This window comes from Pimephales promelas, chromosome 5, assembly GCF_988280905.1.
Source record: "Pimephales promelas chromosome 5, fPimPro1.hap1.1, whole genome shotgun sequence".
NCBI lineage: Eukaryota > Metazoa > Chordata > Actinopteri > Cypriniformes > Leuciscidae > Pimephales > Pimephales promelas.
In genome coordinates, this window is record NC_142773.1 from 1,613,019 (window position 1) to 1,633,584 (window position 20,566).

Consider the following 20,566-nt stretch of genomic DNA (forward strand, 5'->3'; position numbering starts at 1 on the left):
TTTCATGATTGCCGAATGTAAATAGTTTTATCTCTAAAAACAGTTTAGCCTATAGCGCTAGTATAGGGCATAGAGTAATGACAAATAAAAATCGCTTGTTATTACCACTAACAAGGCTCAAAATAGCCCCACACTAACATAATAAGGGTCCCTACATTCAAACCGAAGCATTGAGAACTTTGTCAGTGTCCATGCAGTTTAATAAGAAGATGTTTTATACACACAGTCAACTTCGCGAATACAGGAAGAAGCCATCTAGTCTCTACCAGTCGATCTACGAACGCCGATCCAAGTGCGCTGGTGAGATGTGAATAAGGTGATACGGTGAGCGCGAACAGTAGGCTACGTGTACATATTGAAGAGAAGAAAACGGTTTGTGTTTGTGTTTCTTCCGGAAACAACGGACCATATGAGATTCTGCACAGTTCAGCGCACTTGGATCGGCGTTCGTAGATCGACTGGTAGAGACTATTTTTCCAAGATGGCTTCTTCCTGTATTCGCGAAGTTGACTGTGTGTATAAAATATCTTCTTATTAAACTGTTTGGACACTGACAAAGTTCTCAATGCTTCAGTTTGAATGTAGGGACGCTTATTATGCTATCGTGTTAGTGTGGGGCTATTTTGAGCCTTGTTAGTGGTAATAACAAGCGATATACTAAACTGTTTTTAGAGATAAAACTATTTACATTCGGCGATCATGAAAACAAATCTCAGATAACGGTTGACTAGGTAACAATGTGTAATTAGACCAAAGGTTCATTTTGCGCCGGAGTTCTCCTTTAAGATCCATTTTTCTAGATTATCACGACAAACAAAACCTGGTTAAGGATATTTAATATTTTTTTTGCATTGGCTTTAGATTCATTGAGGAATATAACGTAAATCGTGGAGCTTATATTCTGTTTTTAGTCGAAGGAACCAGTGTGATGCTATCTTATAGGTTGACCTAAAAAATATGTCCAGGGTTGTGTTGTACATGGAAATTATTTTCTTTGACCAATCCTGAAGTCTTATAGAGACACACTAATTGGCTAACGATGTATGTGGCAGGGAACACCATTTCTTCAGACGAGGTTACATGTGTAACACGCCATACCACTAGAGGTAAGAACATAAACAGAAGATGTAGAAAACCACACCATAGACGTAAGAAAGTAAATGCTTAAAGTGGAAAGCATAATAGATGCTCAAAGTGGCACAGCAGTGCATGAGGAGAGTTAACATTAACCATTTGTTGATACAAAGTGTGTTGGTTAACAATATTCCTCTTCTCAGTTTCATTTCCCCACCCATTAAATGTTTTCATAATGTGCTGAAAGTATAGAGAGTGAGGAAAAAATCAGCACTATTGTTCACTCATTCTGGTTTGGGGAGGAGTTTATGCACTTTTCAAAACAACAAAATAGTGTTTAGTGAATATTTCAGAAATTTCAGAAAGAAACTCGTGGTGGTTTGTTTGATTTCCAATCCAACAGCGTTCTTCTCAGGGGCCGATATCAGGCTTGTATTCAACATAAGATCTCTGATTGACCAGACCAATGTTTTCCTGAGAATGTTTCAGCAGTTATTGTGTGTGTTCCCCACTTCTGTCGATCCATCGATCCCAAACATTTGTGAATGAATCATTCTTTTGTGTCGCCTCTTTATTTTCAGTTCATCGGCCAAATGGGTTTGCAAAAGAGATTGAATTGGCTTTCTCCTCGAATCAGCTTTCTCAGTCTTTAGAGTATGGAGATACTTAAGAACAAACAGAGCTGGATGAAGTAGGTATTCACGTTTTGAAATAAAAGTCGTCTTCTGTGGTGAAGATGAATTCAGGCCATTTACACCAAAAGTGTGAACATGTACTAGATGAATGCTTGCTGATTTCTACTGTTTAATATAGAGATAGATTTGTTCTGCTCTCGCTGACCATTTGGTCTGAAGAGTAAATTCTTATAGATGTATGCAAGATCTATATGAATGTCAGGCATTTCTAACAATGCAATGTTGTGAGAAAAAGAACGTGAACAAACGTGAATGACGCTCAGTACAGTTGTAAATATTCAAGTGCGTAAGGAAGTTCATTACTCCGAAGCGTGAAAGCGTGTCTCTCAGACAGCGACAGTTAAGCTCTCTTTCATGTCTTGCTGCGCTTGAATGGATAAATCATTAAAAACTACGTCAAAGAACGCCTGTCTCGTCGAGTATCCTAGTAAACATAGTCGGTTAAAGGACAAGTTCGGTATTTTACAATTAAAGCCCTGTTTTAAGATCGTCCCTGATGAAATAGAATGGTTAAGATTGTTTTTTAGTCAAATGCTCCTGTCACGAGAATTTTCGGTTTTTGTCTTAGCACCCCCCCACCTTTATAATGGTAGCATAGGTGCACTCGAACAATCATTCATAAAAACGCATAAAACTTTAGTTTACAAAGACGTGAAACTCACCGATTGGTCTGGGGTGTTCACTGATAAGCTCACGCAAACTCGATAATTGACTACTGTGGAAGAAAATGGACTTGGACAAAAACTACGATAAAACCTGCATCTTTTGCAGTGATTTTTGTGTGAATGATTGTTCGAGTGCACCTCTGCAACCATCGTAAAGGTGGGGGGGTGCTAACACAGAATCTAAAAATTCTCGTGACAGCAGCATCTGTCTAAAAAACAATCTTAACCAATCTATTTCATCAGGGACGATCTTAAAACAGGGCTTTAATTGTAAAATACCAAACTTGTCCTTTAAGGCCTGTTCACAGCGGGATTTCATGCATGATATTCACCAACATATAATGCCTCGTGACTAAACAAAGGGCGCCAAAGTGAGTGTGCACACCCCACGCGTAAAAGCGTCATTTTTTAAAAAAAAAACGCCTCGGGTTCGTTTTTTTTGTTTTTTGTTTGAAAACTATCCGACCAATGAGATTGGCGCTTTTGCTCACATGTTTGGAGCCCCTAAAGTTACAGTAAAAACACAACTTGGGGGCGCTCTAACACAAAACGGTCTTGCCGAGCACACATACGTAACAGTGAAGAAGATATACGCCTCGAAATAAGACGATGCATGGCCAGATGAATGTAGAGCTGCTGGTCTCGTTGGTGCTAGAACATAGATAACTATTTGACAAACGCAACAGGGACTACAAACATCTTGATATAAGAGAACTGTTGTGGTATTGCAGAGCAAATGGGCGCCATCTAATGTCAGGGAATGAATTTGCATGTTTACTCGGCTCATTGTCAGCGAAAATCGCTTGGGTGTGAACACTAAAAACGCGTTGAAAAATGCTGGCGAATAACGTCCCGGTGCGTATGGGCCTTTATGTCTTAAAGTGAACACAAAACGCATGATCCATTTTAAAGTGACAGCATCCTAATAATCCTGCTACTAAATGTTAATCAAACAACAACGGACAAAGACAAAAAATCAGTCTAGAAAACCAAATCAGTATTAGTCTAGTTTTAGCTGTGGTATCGAAATTGGAATAGAGGATTGTGAGTTTTTGTTTGAATGGCTGGTATCAAAATATTTTTGGCTGGTAAATTCTGGTGTCATCGGCCAGGCAAAAATTTCGTTTTAGGCCCTGCCCATGTGCCTCCAGAGTTGTCTGACTCATAACGAGCCAAAACAAAACGATTCCCACACAACACCATAACTGTAGAATGATTTTGTGACCCAAGCATGAGAAAGTAGGGCCAAAACCTGGTTAACCCTGGCTTTCAGATGTGAGATCAATGATCTGTCCATCCTCACCAAAGGTCCGGAAGAAAAATGAACCAATGCCAGAATCACAGCTATCATCTCCAGGCAATTTATATGAGCCAGTTGAGATGATCACCTTGATAAACCGTGCCTCAACCCATCATCGAGGCATCTGCTGTGTTTATCTCTCAGTGACAGATGGCTCCTACAACTCTGCTCCTGGGACCCACTTTTCTCCAACACACCTGAACCAGCTGATCAGAAATCAGAGGCCGGTGCGCTAAAACAGGTATGGAAGTGAACTTGGCAGCACAGTGGGTTTCCAGGAGACCTACGCTATCTCACGACCAATTCGTACGAGTGATTCAAAAGTGGCTAATTCGTACTAATTCATACGACCTCACTCGTACGAATTTGTACGATTTGTCTAAACCCACGTGACGGTTATGTTTAGGGGCGGGGTCAGGGGTAGGTTGGCTAATTGGCTAATTCGTAAAATATGTACAATTTAGCAAAATCATACTAATTCGTACGAGTGAGGTCGTACGAATTGTTACGAATTAGCCACCTCGTAAAATTCGTACGAATTCCCGTGAGATCGGGTTGGTGAAGACTCATAGACTCTCAGCGTAAGCATCAGAATTGTTCCATTGTTCGCTACGCATAATAAATGTTTCATCTACAGTATATTATCCATTTTTCATTCACAGTAAAGGCCCTGATCTAATTCTAGCGATATCGAAGAATGTAATTTTGACAACATCAGGCCAGATTGAAGATCCTTTTTTGATCATTTCTGGAGCTCGGCAAAGCAACCCTTCCAGAAAGTTCACTCCGGCTGGTTCACTCTTGAGACACACCACTGGTCTGTCTTTGAGGTGTAAATGTCCTCTGGTTCATGTCTTCTGTTCAAAATCAGACGGACGCGAGTAACTGTAGAGATTTTTTATAGTAGAAACTAAAGTTGTAAATTTAATTGAAAGAGACAACACTTTCTTCATGTTTAGCAGAGTAAAGCTGCTTGCTTTTTAACAGTGGATTGTATAAAGTGGTATATAGATAAACGTGCCGTGACTGCCGAATCTCAGAGCTGGTGCAAACATCCACATCGCTGTGATCAGATGCTTTCTGAAAGCTGTTTTCTCACCGCTGTCATCGTGTGTTTGTTTAGTTATTGAGAGGGAAACGTGCAGCATATATTAACAGATTCATATCAGTGGTGTGGGTTACTAGCAAACTTTTAAGCTGCATTTGATAACTATTTTTGATTACGTTTTTAACCCAACGATTAGGTTTGTCCATATTTGAATTGTGCATTACACTAAAGTACACTCTAAAAAATGCTGGGTTGTTTCAACCCAAATTTGGGTCAAATATGGACAAACCCAAATGTTGGGTTAAAAATGCAATTTAAAAAAAATTACAGTTGAAAGTGAAAGTTAAATTTGAAATGATATTTTTTACCCAACATTTGGGTTTCTCCATATTTGACCCAAATATCAACATGACATCATGACTTTTGCGTAAACATACACGCCAATTTCGAGTCAAGTGGCGTGTTATCTCGACACATTTTGAGCTATATGTCTACGGCGTCATTCCGCGTGTCCGTACACGCCGTCAAATGTCCGCGCGAATTAAGCAAACTGTACATCTACATCTGGGGAGTTATGTTTTTTTTTTCCCATGATGGTAAGGGAACAGTCATAAATGCCATTAACCCCAGTGACGGTTAGGTTTAGGGACGGGGTTGAGGTAAGTCATATACTTATATATACAGTAATAACGTTAAGTCAACGGCGTTCATAAACACGCTGAAAAGCGATTATGCGTGTTGATAGCACGCCAAAAATGGAAATACGAATTGGCGTGTCATACACACGCTACTTCATGAGATCAGTCTGCAAATATGGGTTCAAAGAACCAAGCATTGTTTAGAGTGTATTTGTTGGAAGTGCTTTCAATCGTACAAGACCAATTGTAATAAATCACACTTCCAATCTCCTGTCACTTAAAAATAGATAGTGTGTGTGAGAATGTGCAAGGACTTCACGAGACAACCAAAGGGATCCGAAAGGCAGACATGGGCCGTGTTAAAGAGGTGGCTGTGGGTGAATGGAGGCAGTGACTGTCATTTCAAATGAACTTCAGGCCATCATCATTGGCCATGAGGTGGACAGAGCCTTACCACGGCAGAGGATGTCAGACAAAGGTCAAGCTGCATCATCAGAACATTTCATTACGAAAGTCTGCTACAGTTACAATGCACTACACTCTTACAGTCCCGTATCGTAAATGGCATCACTGTATAGAATAGAGTCGACCTGTGGCCGGCCTGTCACATGTGCGGGCTGACGGACTGAGTTTGAGTGAAAATGGTCAGGGCAGAGCATGGCATACAGTTGTTCAAAATCAAAGGATTTTGCTGGCCCAAACTTAAACTTTGCTGCCACCAAACTTAATCTGGCCCAAACTTAACTTCCGGCAGACTTGCGGAGACAATCCATAACAAGTAAATAACCTAGTAGCTGGTATATCTTGCCAGTCAAAGAAAATAAATGTTACCTGGCCAAACTGAAATGTGACACTACCAGACCCGTTGAATAAAAATTGGAGACAAGATGTTTTTCTACCGACGACCGCAGTGTTAAAAAAACCGTGGCGAGCGCGACGGCGGGGTTTGATAAGGTTAACATAGCTCTCCTTATTAGGCTACTTACATGCTTGCTAACCTTTTTTTAAGGTGGGTCTCCACATTGACAGCATGTTGGATGGATCTGTGCAGCGCTGTTTATAATACTAACCATTCAATACACAGACTGGACCGCTGTCAATGTGTTTGGGAGAGAGAGAGAGAGAGCGTGCGAATATGCGCTGCACGCAACTCTGCAGTCAATTACAACTTTTCCCATCTTAAATTGTTAAAAACACGGAAATCAATATGTAGCGGTCAATCCTCTTCCCTTGTTGCTGAGCTCCCCGTCTCTTATGTTATCAGTGTTTCCCCTACCATTGTTTTAGGGCAGAAATCCAGTCATAAAAAAATATTTTACTGTATTTTCGAGGAATAAATAGAAAGCGGTTCAGTACACTTGAAATAAAAATCGCGATATAAACTAGTGTGTGAGAATATTAAACCACAAATAATATTTAAATACGAATCCTGTTCATATTCGTATGTAGTGCAGCCCAGAGCCGTTAAATATGAATATGTTTTTCAACGGCTCTGAGGCAGCCGACGCGCAGTTTTATTTGCCACACACACACATACACTGAAGACACACGTGTGACGCTTGCGCTGTTTTTTTGCCTATATGAAGACAGAAATGATTGAACTTCCTCTCCAGGCTCTAGATCCACTCTGAAAGTCACTTCGTGATCATTTAACCGCTTCATTTGTGAAACAAGCCTTTTTCACGCGTAACCGGAAACTACGTCCTGACGATCATGACAAACACACAGAAACTCCAAAGGGCTTCACGGCAACCCGTCAAAATAAAAGTTCGGTTTAACTTGACAGAAATATATTACTGTTGTACAGTAGAAATAGGAAATGTCCAGATGTAATAATACATTAACACTAATACGAATAAATTATGATTTTTTTTTTAAAAAAAAACTGAATTTAAGGAATAATCCATGTTTTAATTTTAACAGTAAAACTCATTGTGCAGCACATTATTTGACAAAAAGTTTATGATAAAATTAGTGTTTTATGGCTTAATTTTATTACCAGCAAAAACACAGAATTAGTGTGATTTTTTTCATATATCTATACATTTAAAAAAAATTAATAATACATGATTTGAATTATTATACATTCTTTTTGATGTTTAATAATAATAAAAAATTACATGCCCAGGGGAAGCACTGTGTTATGGTTAATTTGGGAGTTGTTTGAGTTATAATAAATACATAATTTTGGATTACATCTTTCGTTGTCGATCTTTTATGTTGTGGTCCCTGAATCCTAGACACATATTTTGTGGGCCCGTAACACTAACAGTCAATTATTCTTTATAAAAGGGCAAACCACACTATCATGTTAGTGGGTGATGGAGCTGGATCCACATTTTTTTAAGCTTATTTTTGTTGACAGGGCATGTTTCAAACCTAATTGGTCAACAACAACAACCATCTATTGTGTTCCCGCTCTCTTCCCTTTCCTCAATCCCACTGCAGAATCCTTCTCTACATGGAGTGTGGTGAGCGATCAGCGTCCCTGTGAACACGTCACCCTCCTCCAAGCCAAGCATGAGGCTCACGAGACATGCATAAAGTGTCATGCCAAAAGGGTTTTTGCCACATGCATTAACAATAATAATATTCACTGTGATGCTGATGAAAACAGATTGAAAAAGCAGATTGTGCAGTTTGTATTTGAGATTATCTCAAGTGTTTAGAGTAAATTGCAGTATAGAAAGAAGAGCATGCTGCTGTGTTTTGGCTATGAAACCAACCATCTTGTGTTTTGAAACAATTATTATGTGGAAACAAAAGATGTACGACAAAAAATGAAAGCATGATATCAGGTTTTGAAAGAATGACTGGCGGTGTGAAAAATCGTACTCTCTCTCCTTTACCTCTAACATTTGTGTCACCATTGCTTTCTATTTTCCTACAACAGGGGAGCAATGTTGCTATTTAGTGCTAATGATCTGATTTCAGTAAGTAAACAGTTCATCGACGTCTCTTTAATACTCTAGTCCTTTAGGGACGCAATTAACCGTCTGGCCTAGATTCATGTCGGTAATATAGATCATTTTTACGGTAAAATACCGGCAGCTGTGGTTGCCAGATCTTAACCGTGACAAATACGGTAGCAAGGTTAATGGTTTTACATACTTAACATAAATTTTTTTTTTAGTATTTCATTTTCTGATATAATGTTAATTTACGGACATATTTAAGTATTAATATCTGTTTTGAACCATCGTAATACACTGAAAACCACCAATCACAGCAATGATGAGAATCACATGATCAATTTAAGCTCTCACAAGCAGCTCTTCCACAAGAAAATTAAATACAAATGTTTAGAAGCTGCACAGTGCCATTCGCACAAACATTAAACACCATCATGGTAACACACGTGAAATTTAAAAGACACTAATTTAACAACATTACATGTAACATTAAACCCTAATGTACATTCCCGATTAGAAAAAGCGAAGAAAACTATGAAAAAACAGTTATTTCAACAAAAATACATCAAATGTGAAGTGTCACGCGGGGAATTGTGGGAATGTCAATTTACGTTTTCTTCAATTTATGGTAAATCTAATGGTATTTTGCAGTAAAATTACATTAAATGTACCATTAGATCTATCATAGTTATTTACCGTATTTAGTAAGGAAACTTTCTGTTAACCAATTAACAGTTTTGCACTGTAACATTTTTACAGTGTTTTACCGTTAAAATCAAGTTTATGACATTTTTTACATCAACTTTAAAGTGTATGACTTCGAAGCAAATATTCCATGATCTACTTCAGTGTCCTTTCCACGATGTAGGCATAGTTGGAGTAACGGGTTAGGGTTGATGTTTCTATACAGACATGATGACGTGCCACTCACCTGAAAGGACTGAAGAAATGAGTTGAAATAGATAAATACAATTTGAGAAATATCATCCTCCCCTGGGTTCACAAAGAACAGCATGTACGTGATCCCGAGTAAAGGCAGAAGCACTAGAGTTGCTTTCACGGCTTTCCTGCGGTCACAGAGAGACACGATCACATTAGATCTATGGTGCAGGAACTGATTCGACATTAGGAAAACATCCCTAACTTCAGCTCAATGCTTCTTAACCCTCAGGTGCTCTTCAGTCATTTCTGACCGAAAAATGTTCTGTTTCGAATTTTTTTTTTTTTTTTTTTTTTAATTTTCGAATTTTTAAAAATCACAGCTTTATCAGAATGTTACGAAACTTGGTGACTTTTATGGCATTGGGAATGTGAACAAAAAAAAAAATTGAGGTCATGATCTGAGCATGCTAAGCAGTCGTAAAAAAAATAGTCACACTTGTGCTCTTCGGTCAAAAATGACCGACCCATAGGAAATGAATGGGAAATTGACAAAAACACAAAAACTTTGAGAATTTTTGTGTGTACAATCTACAAATCGGCCACGATTCAGAAAAAAAGTGTTCAGCATTGAAGGGGTGACACTGTAAAACATCAAGAGTGCAAAACAGGCATACACACACACACACACACACACACACACACACTTTTCTACACTGAAACACCAATGAATTTTGATTAAAGAAATCTGTTTTGAATATTTAAAAATCACAGCTTCTTCAGAAAATTACGAAACTTGGTGACTTTTATGGCATTGGGTATGTGAACACAAAAAAAATTGAGGTCATGATTCGAGCAATTTAAGTGGTCGTAAAAAAATGAGTCACACTTTTGCTCTTCTGTCAAAAATGATCGACCCATAGGAAATGAATGGGAAATTGACAAAAAAAAAATAATAATAATAATTCTCTGAATTTTTGTATGTACAATCTACAAATCGGCCACAATTCTAAAAAAAAAAAAGTACAACGCAGGAAAGGGGCGACACTCTACAACATCTAGAGTGCAAAACAGACACACCCACACACACACACACACACACACACAAACACACTTTTATACACATACACAACAATAAATTTTGATTACAAAAAGTATGTTTTGAATTTTTTAAAATCACAGCTTCATCGCGATGTTACGAAACTTGGTGACTTTTATGGCATTATGTATGTGAACACACAAAAAAATTTAGATCATAATCTGAGCATGCAAAGTGGTCTTAAAAAAATAGAATGAAATGAAATGAATGGGAAATTGCAAAAAAATGAAAAATAAATTGTGAATTTTAGTTTTTTGTCAATTTTTTTTAATAAGAAATAGTTTTTGGGATTGTTTCAACTATATATTAAAATCCACCACCACCACCAAAAAAAAAAATGTGTTCATAAACAGCTGGGGAATTCACATGCCTCTCCATCTAGTGGTTACACCATGATTCTACGCTTTTTCTCTATACTGTAACCAGATGCTAATTTTCTTCAAAAAACAATTTTTTTTGAAGACCTAGACTCTATATTAAACTAAAATACTGCATTAATATTTTTTGAAAACATATATATATATATATATATATATATATATATATATTTCCATGGCAAAAATAAACCATAAATATTAAAAAATTCAATTAAATTGTCTCAAAATACTAAATTAAAAAGAATAAATATTATAGAACAAAAATAAATTGCATTGGTTTTACTGGGATGGAGAAAGTTTCATTTTTAGGTGTCCGGTCACTTTTGACCGGGAAGATAACTCCGAAACGAAGAGCACCTGAGGGTTAAAACACTGAGAAATCGTGAGGCAATATTAGTTATGTCGATGATAACAAATTCACATGCATCAGAGTTTAAAACAACTACTCTGAATTCAGATGTCCCAAATTTAACATGGTTGTACACCTCATTTAAACTGTAAAATAGCTGATATATGAAATCTAGATGATTTTAACAATTTAAAATAACATTTAGTACATGTACACAACTTCTGGTCATGCTCAACCCTACATTTACCCTCAAATATGACAAACAAACGTGTGTTCATCCACTCAAACGTCATTGTGATGGGGAGTTTGGCTGGGGCAAAAAAATAAATCAAAAAATTCTCTGGAAACTATATATTAAAGTTAAAAGTATTGGTCTTGATGTATTTTAAAAAATCGACCCATACAACAATGAAATAAAAAAAATAAAAGGAAGAAAAGAAGATTATTTTTTCATAAGCTTGTCCTCAAGACTTTAATTACCTCAAGACTCTAAGTAACGTTAATACTTAGGAAATCTATTGAAAGGCCACAGCAAAGTTTGCAAAAGCATCCTCAGCGAACCTCAGATGAAAGAAGACTGAAGTAAGTGTCGCCCCGAGATACACACACACACACACACACACACAAACACTTTAGGAGCGCATGCTTGCCAGTGGATTTTGAGTAAAAAAAAAAAAAAAGGTAGGCTTTTTTCACCCAATGTTTGTGCCAAAACTCCAGAAATGAATGCTATCATTTATTTCTACAATAGTGTATATGACGTTTCGTAATGACTGACTGGATATGATATTGCCACTGTTATCTTCTATTTAATTCAGTTCATTGACTTCTAGTTTGTTTTCACTCATCACGTGTGTTTCTTTGTCTTTGTTTCATCCGTCACGAACACTCATCATCACTGTAGTTCATCAGCACTGTGAGTTAAACTGGCTTGTTATGTTATTTTGAGCTGTAGTTAAAGTACTTTACCTGTACTGTATGGTTTCGGACGTGGTCGAGGCCCTCAGCTTTGTCATTAAAATGCGCACAATGTTGAAAAGGAACACAAAGTTGATCTGTTTTGGGGAGGAAGAAGGGATGCAGGTCAGTAATGATGAATGAACTCACAATGAATTGACATATTGACTAAATCTCTTTGTCCTGGGATTTATGAATATACATATTTGTGCGTATTTCTGTAAACGCTTGATCTTCCTGCACTCTACCGCAGAATGGCTTACAGTAAATACTGTTCTTATAATGCTTTCACATGAAGAAGAGGGAGGGAAAAAAGATTCACTTCAGTTGAAGCTCAAGCTCTTTATCTGAAATTAGCAGACATCGCTGTTGTATAACAAGCTGATATTCTGGCAAGGCCTGGCCTACGATTTGCTGATGTTAATAATTATAGAACAGCTCTCTTAGAAATCACATCACGTTCACGTTAAGAGTTCGGTCCACTTGGCTTTAAATTCTGAGAAAATCAACAATACTTACTAGAAGAACTAGAATCACGGGTCCCTGATAAATGTAGTCGATGTACTTCCCTGGCTCCTTCCCGAACCAGCATCTGAAACACACAGCGTGTACTCACAGATAACTATAGAAATATGCTATATATATGTGCCTTTGTACCTTTAAACCCTCAATGGCTATTTTCATTTCCATGAAAGACTGTATTCACTGGCACAATGAGAAATATACTTTCCTGTGAATATCAGTGGGTGGTGTTTTATAATAAACACACACGATACATCACTTTCATATTATAGACTAGCTAAAGATGAAGTTTCAGAGTTACTAAGTGCAATCACAAAAATCATGTTTTCAGTTCAGTCACATTTTTAGAACATTTTTATATTATAAAATTTGCATTTTGTACATTCATTTCTTATTCAAACTAGCATCCCCTCCTTCCTATTTCATCCTCATCACCAAAAAGTGTTTTAACCCCTTAACTGTCACTGTCCCGGTACCGGGACGCCTAACTTTACTTCACTATATTTCTATTAAATCCTAATCTAATTATGACAAATTATATATTTTTGGAAAGGTCTAAGACTTCTAATTAAATATTCGACCCCTGTTTTGTGTTAAAAATTATGTAGGAAGAGTAATTAATGAATTTATGACAAGAGTGCACCTAAAAAAATCTGCATCATAACAGGAGGTCTGACCTTTGTCACAAAAAGTTGATGCACCCACTTTTAATCATTGAAACTTCTGTTTTTATGCTAAAAGTTCATAATAAAACATATAATCTAGTATTTTTCAATAAAAAATAAAAATTATAGTATAACATTATCCTCTAAAAATTATAATATATATGTATATATTATCCTCAAAAATATAATAATATTTTTTATCGCCTTTTTTTATTATATCACATATTTTAGTAGTTATCATAAATTAGGTATCATTTGAAAGCTTATAAACTCAGAATTCATCTTGTGAAAACCATTTCATAATTGAACGTTGCGTTACCATAGAAAAGGTACTTATTTTATGAGGCTCCTCCCCTTTTGGACATCCTTATATTTCATAATTTATGATCAAAACCTTTTCTAATCTTGACAAAACATATTGTCAGAAAGGTCTGAGTCTCAAGGTTCCAAATTTTGTGACAAAATTGATATTTGGACAGAAATGTATTAATTTATTAAGGCAGAATGTACACAACTAAATTCAATGGAATTCAATGGCACCCGGTGGCTATTTTTGGTACTACGCCTAAACAAAATCTCATGGGAACTTAAATTTTTGTGATATCAACTTCAAATTTGGAACATACCTTGGTTAGATTTATGGCTTTGATTTTATAGTAATTTTAGAGTAAAAATATTTTGTAAAATATATATTTTATATAAAATAAAAAAATATATAGTACAGTATATTTGATTTACTGTGAATTAAAACTTCCATAACTTTTTCATACTTTCATTTTTTGAAGTGTTTTCACTTCAGCAATAATCTGCTGAGTGTTTTCTTTAAAACAAGACCAAACTTGGGTAGCCTATATATTCCAAGGCATTCTTGAATTACAACCATTTAAGTTTGAATAGTGCATTTAACCCCCATTCTCAAAAAGGGGGGGTGACAGTTAAGGGGTTAAAGGTGGAATACCTAAGATTTTTGCATTAAAATATCCCAAAATCAAAAGGCCAGTGTTATATATTTAGTTAAGATGAAACTTACAATATTCCAAATGTTTCGAACAATGTTTAAATCGCGAGAAAATTGAGATTTTAACCAAGGAAACGGGGCGTATGAGCTGGGAGTCGCCAGTCAATCGCGTCATATCCGCGTTACCTCGGTTTCCGCTCGTACTGCGTGTAGTCCTGGACAAATGCGGAAGTTGTAGTTGTGCGTTAGCGTCTATCAAGCAACAAACGACAGCTTGTTTCGCGCATTTGTTATGGAATGGAGCTCAATTATTCTTTAGCGATTGTATCTGGTTCGGTCTCATAAACGCAAACGTCAACGAACGGGTCAACCAAACGACCCAAGAAGAATTTGGGACGAGAAATAAAACCAGCTCAACATCGGTGTGGCATTTCCTAAATGGAGAGAACTTCGTGAAAAACTCTAACTGGAAAGAGACGCCGATCTTGCATGTGTTTTACTTGACAGGTGAGTAACACCGTGTTCTGTATTCAAATTTCATGTTAGTAAACCATGCAAAACAATTAGTATTATTGTTGTCTATGCATATGATGTGAAAAATCGTAAGGTCATATTCACCGCGAATACTTCTCGGAATGTGAACTGTTGGCCGTATCTTAGAAAACGACGTTTATCTGAAATGTGTTTCATCTCTCCCCTAACATCTGTGATAACTAATTTACTTTTCTCGCGGTGATTTCAGTTTAATGAAAAACAAGCATGTCATTAAACGCAACATTTATAGAAATCGAACTTTACCTCATCCATGACAACTAATTTTTGATTCCCGTCTGACTGATTTATCCACGGTGGAGTTGAAAACGACAGTTCCCATCATTCCGCGTTCCTCCACGGCGTCATCAAGCAAAGCCGTTGTTGTTGTTTAGAATGTAGCGCCCTCTAGCGGCATAAAATCTTAGGTATTGTAGCTTTAAGGTGGACATAGTCGACATGTCGACTGATTGGGATCACGCTTAGAGAGCCTGTCATCTGCGAGTACTATTAAAACAAGCCAATGGGAATTGCTGTTCATGATGACATCACAGACTTGCAGTTATTTCTTACTTTTTTTTAGTTATTTTTTAAAATATATTTCTAACTACTCTTTCTGTTTTTTAAACACTCTACATATCTGGATTTCAATCACAGGCTCATTCACTGACATCTTCTGCATATCCTCTACAATTACTCCGCCATTCACTCCCATCACAGGTTTATTGCACTGAGCTTACTTCTGCAAATCAGCAACTTACTGTTCGTTTTCGTTGTAAAGTTTTCCAATCGCCCACACTATAATTATCGGGCATGGTATACCTGAAAGAGAGAAGATTGCAAATCACACTTCACGGACAGCAACTCCAGAAATGTGGAAATTTCTTGTGATTTTGTTTATGCAAGTGGAAAGAGATGCAACATGAAAAAGTTTAGATTATAGACATGCATAATTTACATATACATATGTGTAAATTCCATAAATAAATAAATACCATTGAGTTCGATTTGATGTTTAAAAGTTGAAATCAATTGCTTAAGTATCATTGCTTATGCAGTATACAAGTTTAATTGCATATAGCCATTAAGTGCATTAAAAATATATATTTTTGTTATTAAAACTGTTGTTCTGTATTTTTGAACAGGGTATTAGTCCCTTGACTCCCTTCCTATTATGGGCATTAGTCAATACACACACAGCAGGTGTCATGATCATGCAGCTTTAATTCAACAGAGTAATTTCACATGTATTGTATTTAATTTGGATGTGGGTGAGTCGTTTGCTTTGTGATTAGTCCCCCACTAATTCGCTTGACTGATTCATGCCGATTGTTTGTGAATAGACAGCCATGAGTTTCTGCCGTGCTACAGAAACACGGTTATACTGCAAACGAGACGCTGTAAATTAGCTATTCATACCACATTCAATCTCATGCCTTGCAATATTGTGCACAGTTAATTGTTGTCGTTTTGGTTAGTTTGTTTTCTTGTGTCCTCAGAGATAGCAGCACTATATGCATCTTATTAAAGCTTAAAGGGGCGATGAACTGAGAAATCAAATTTTCCTTGAGCTTTTGACATATTCTGTAAGTTTCAGAACTGAAAACGTCCTTGTTAGTCCAGTAAAAGCTTTTATTGACACCGGGTTCAGCAAACGACTCGTTTTTGTGTGGGGAACTATAAACCCCACCCCCGCAGAAGAGTAACACCGTGGCCTACTTCAACGTGGCCATGATATGAAAAATTATTGCTCATAACTTCTTAACGGTTTGTCCAAAAATCATAAACTTGGTCTCGTTAGATTCAGGGCGTCATGGCAAGTCGACTGATATCCAATTTTACCAGATCGGCCATTTTGAATGATGTGCTAAAATGCTGTATTTTTTGAACGCATGAACGAATTGACTTAAAACTTTTTAATAAATCTGCATATTTTAATGCGACTGGTCTGAAGGTTGTAAAAGGTCGATTTTGTAACTACGCCACCTATTGGTCGAAAGTGATAATCCATTTGATCACATTTTTAGTTAATTGCATGTGATTTTTCAACCATTTTGCCTAAATTCATCTTTAAATGTCTTCAGTTGCTCCTTGCTGCGGTTGGTCTGACACACGTTGGCATGTCATCTGATTGTGATTAGCTCCGGTCATTGCTGCTTGCAGCTATATTTCTTCTTCTTCTTCTTCCGACTGGGTGTCCATAGCTAAATAACATAGATGCCTACCTCATGATGACAAACCGGATCGATCTACCGAGCGATATTGTGCAGTGCTTGTTGTGGAAGAAGACAGTCGCTGTATGCTTCCTCTGGACTCCAATAGGACTGCATGGATAAACTTTATTTTTAATGACGTTCAGCTGATGAGGTAAAACGTCGTCGTCTGTTCGCTTCATTTTACTGAGGATTGTTTTGTCAACAAGACTGGATTTGCAGAGCGATTAAGAGTAAAGATCGTGCTGTGCCGTCTATATTGGATCTGACAGGAATGGTGCAACACACGGACTCTGGGTCGAACATGTATGGGCGAATCATTCCGGTCGCCATTTGACAACATTGGACGTTTTCAAAACAATTTCCCCCAAGCGCATCGACAGGTGAGTCGAAACTCATTATAATATGAAAAACTGTTCTCCACTCACAGCAGTGGGCGTTTACTTCCAAGTCTTCAATGCGACACGCCCATAAAAACAGCATTTCTGAGATAGGCTCAAAACTAGGGTAGAAAATAGCCTGTTATTTATTCATTTTGATGTTTTTGAATGTAAAAACCAAGCGGACGTCATAAGTTGACCTCAGACAACAATATAATAAGATTTAAAAGGCCAGTTCACGACCCCTTTAAGACGGTTACGTTCACACACGGTTCAGTGACAACCGTATTCTATAACCGTACACGCTCCCGTACATTTTCTAAATGTCTTTGTCAATCTCCCAAACTGGCAGTGTTGGCCTTTACTCTCACAGTAAATCAGCCATGCACTAGTATAGTTTCCTTCTCGCTCTCTCATAGCTCTGAATGATCCTCCAGTCACACACACAGACACGTTTAGCACGCCTGCAGATGTTATGTGGTACACTCACTTCACAATAGTCTCTCCTGCAGTTTGAATACTTCGTAACTTTTAATTGTATTAGTGCCAAGTACTTGCAACTCACTATCCTGCGGTATTTCTCAAATCGCTCGTCTCCGACTGGGCCAAAATGCGGACGGCAGACGTCTTCACAAGAGCTGTAAATGATTCACATCGCTGCAATTCAGAAGCGATTTCATAATTCTTTAGTTTGTGTCTACATCTCTATCTCCAGACTGATCGTGTATGACACGCCAATTCGTATTTCCATTTTTGGCGTGCTATCAAGACGCATAATCGCTTTTCAGCGTGTTTATGAACGCCGTTGACTTAACGTTATTACTGTATATATAAATATATGACTTACCTCAACCCCGTCCCTAAACCTAACCGTCACTGGGGTTAATGGCATTTATGACTGTTCCCTTACCATCATAGGAAAAAAAAGATCGCTCCCCAGATGTAGATGTACAGTTTGCTTCGGTTCGCGCGGACATTTGACGGCGTGTACGGACACGCGGAACCACTCGGACGTTAATGGCGTAGACATTAGGGTTGGGTATCGTTTGAATTTGAACGATTCTGATTCCGATTCCGATTCCTTGTTTCGATTCCGGTTCCTAACGATTCTCGATTTTGATTCTTTTAAGAGGCAGGGGCAAAAAAGTTTAGCTAACCTTGCTAACCAACGGCCTTTCTGAAGGAAATAATCCTACTGTCACAAATACTTGTCACAAATTTTGCATTTTGCCGAGATTTCGTTAATTTTTTGAAAAGTGAAGCCACACTTTGGACCGCCGACATAAGCTACTCATGTTCGACTCGCGCGGTTATGCCAACACTTCCGGTAGACGCTTCTTCGTTGGTGTTGTTCAGCGGTTTCTTCTTCCGCTCGGCGGACTGTGAATATCGAAACTAGGAATCGAAATTTCAACTTTTGAACGATTCCGGGAAGAAAAAAAAAGTTAGTCTCGGTTCCAATCGATACTCGATTCTCGATACCCAACCCTAGTAGACATACACGCGGATAGCTCAAAATGCGTAGAGATATCACGCCACTTGACTCGAAAGTGGCGTGTATGTTTATCAGTGTTGTAGTACTCGAGACTCGGACTCGTCTCGGACTCGGTCTCGAGACCATATTTTAATGGTCTTGGTCTTGTCATGGACTCGTGTGCATTTGGACTCGGAAATGACTCGTACTCGAACATTTTTTTTTTCGGACTCGGAATTATTCCCGAGTCCACTCGAGTTCAATTCAAAATATTTTTCATGATTATTAATGTATGTTAATAAAATATTTCTTTAAATTGATTGACACGCCCAGTGATTGGTGATTTTCTAGTGTGCAACTGCGCATGACAAATTGTAATAAAATTACTTTTAACACCACCTACTATGTGGCCTTTTTACCCTAAACTGATCATATTTTTTAAACTCTAAGTTAATTCAGTAAAAAAAAAAAAAAAAAAAAAGGATTTCTCCAAGTAAATAAAAGTAAATTAGGTAATCAACCCTCTCTGGTCTCGGTCTCGACTCGGACTCGAGTGAGGTGGTCTCGACTACAACACTGATGTTTACGCAAAAGTCATGATGTCATGTTGCTATCTCTCTGAACGGCTAAAGGCTGGAATATACACTACAAGACGTTTGCAGATTTTGTGCGTTCGGACTTCACAGAAAATCTCTTTTAGCTTCAGACTTTGATTCGGAGGAGATCAAAACATGTTTGATATTTTGAGGCGATTTCAGGCTCAGTGGTCGATGAGATCGAGTGTTTGTGGAGTAAAGATTAGATTGGCACATTCCCTGACTATTTTTAGGTCTCTTTAAAAAGTGAACATGTTCTTCCTGGCTTATTAACGTGTAATTTTAATTGCTTTATTGTGGTTTATCAGTGATCTTGTTGTACAGCACTTTCTTCAGTCTTGTGGCAGCTTTTAAATGTGCTCTTTAAATAAACTGAACAACCTCATGATTTAACAGCATGATTGTTGCAGATACCATGATGTTCAAAGGGTAATGTGGCCCAGTTTTATGGTAGGGCTCTTCCTATAACGGTGTGTAATGTAAGTATGACCCCTCAAAGAGCACCGAACCTGGCATGGGATAACCCCATATCAAAACCGAAAGGTGGGATCCAAGACTTCAGAACTGAATGCCGAGAAGGAACTGACAACCTGACTTTATTCCCAGACAGTGTGTCTTGCGTGAGAAAGAGCACAGAACGAGAGTTTCACAGTAGCCGAGGAATATATGTCAGCTTGACGGCACTGCAAGCAACGCCTAAGGCCAGACACTGGAAATCGAGACACGAAAGGATGTCGTTTTCAGTAAGTCTGCTCACACACAAGAAACAATTAACATTGACGACACCAAACCCTGGAGAGAAAATTACACTCACAGGGAGTGAAGTGAGTGTGCAAACTAGTCAACAGCCAAACTGAAACATCTCACATCTGACGACTGATATAATATGGTTTGCTGAAAGTAGCGTTCGGCTGATGTATGTTTCTGTCCATGGATAGGTTTTCCGGCTTCCCAAAACATCACAGCGGTGATGATCGAAAAGTGTGGGAAACTCTTTGTAAACTGTGTTTAATAGGAGAAGCCTGAACATTACTCGTTGCTATCTGTGTTTACACTAAACTCATTCAAGCCTGGCTATACGCTGATTTCACGCAGCCGCCATTTTGAAATGGAAAGCGAGGCTCTGGTGGGAAGAACCCGGAAGTACAGATAGACAAAAATGCCTTGGACAAATTATTTAAAAATGAATTTCACTGTATATAGTCTAAAGTATGACTGTCCATTTTTAGAATAA

General features: G+C 37.8%; 1 protein-coding gene across 1 annotated transcript in view; it reads right to left on the reverse strand.

Annotated features, from left to right (window-relative positions):
* The window catches only part of crhr2 (corticotropin releasing hormone receptor 2), a 70,074-nt gene that overhangs the window by 9,406 nt on the left and 40,102 nt on the right, over positions 1-20,566 (reverse strand). The window contains exons 7-10 of the mRNA XM_089130795.1: positions 15,431-15,491; positions 12,513-12,585; positions 12,006-12,091; positions 9,264-9,399 (exon numbers count right to left, since the gene is read on the reverse strand). Coding sequence (XP_088986921.1) covers positions 9,264-9,399; positions 12,006-12,091; positions 12,513-12,585; positions 15,431-15,491 — 356 coding nt within the window. The remainder of the gene's footprint in view (positions 1-9,263; positions 9,400-12,005; positions 12,092-12,512; positions 12,586-15,430; positions 15,492-20,566) is intronic.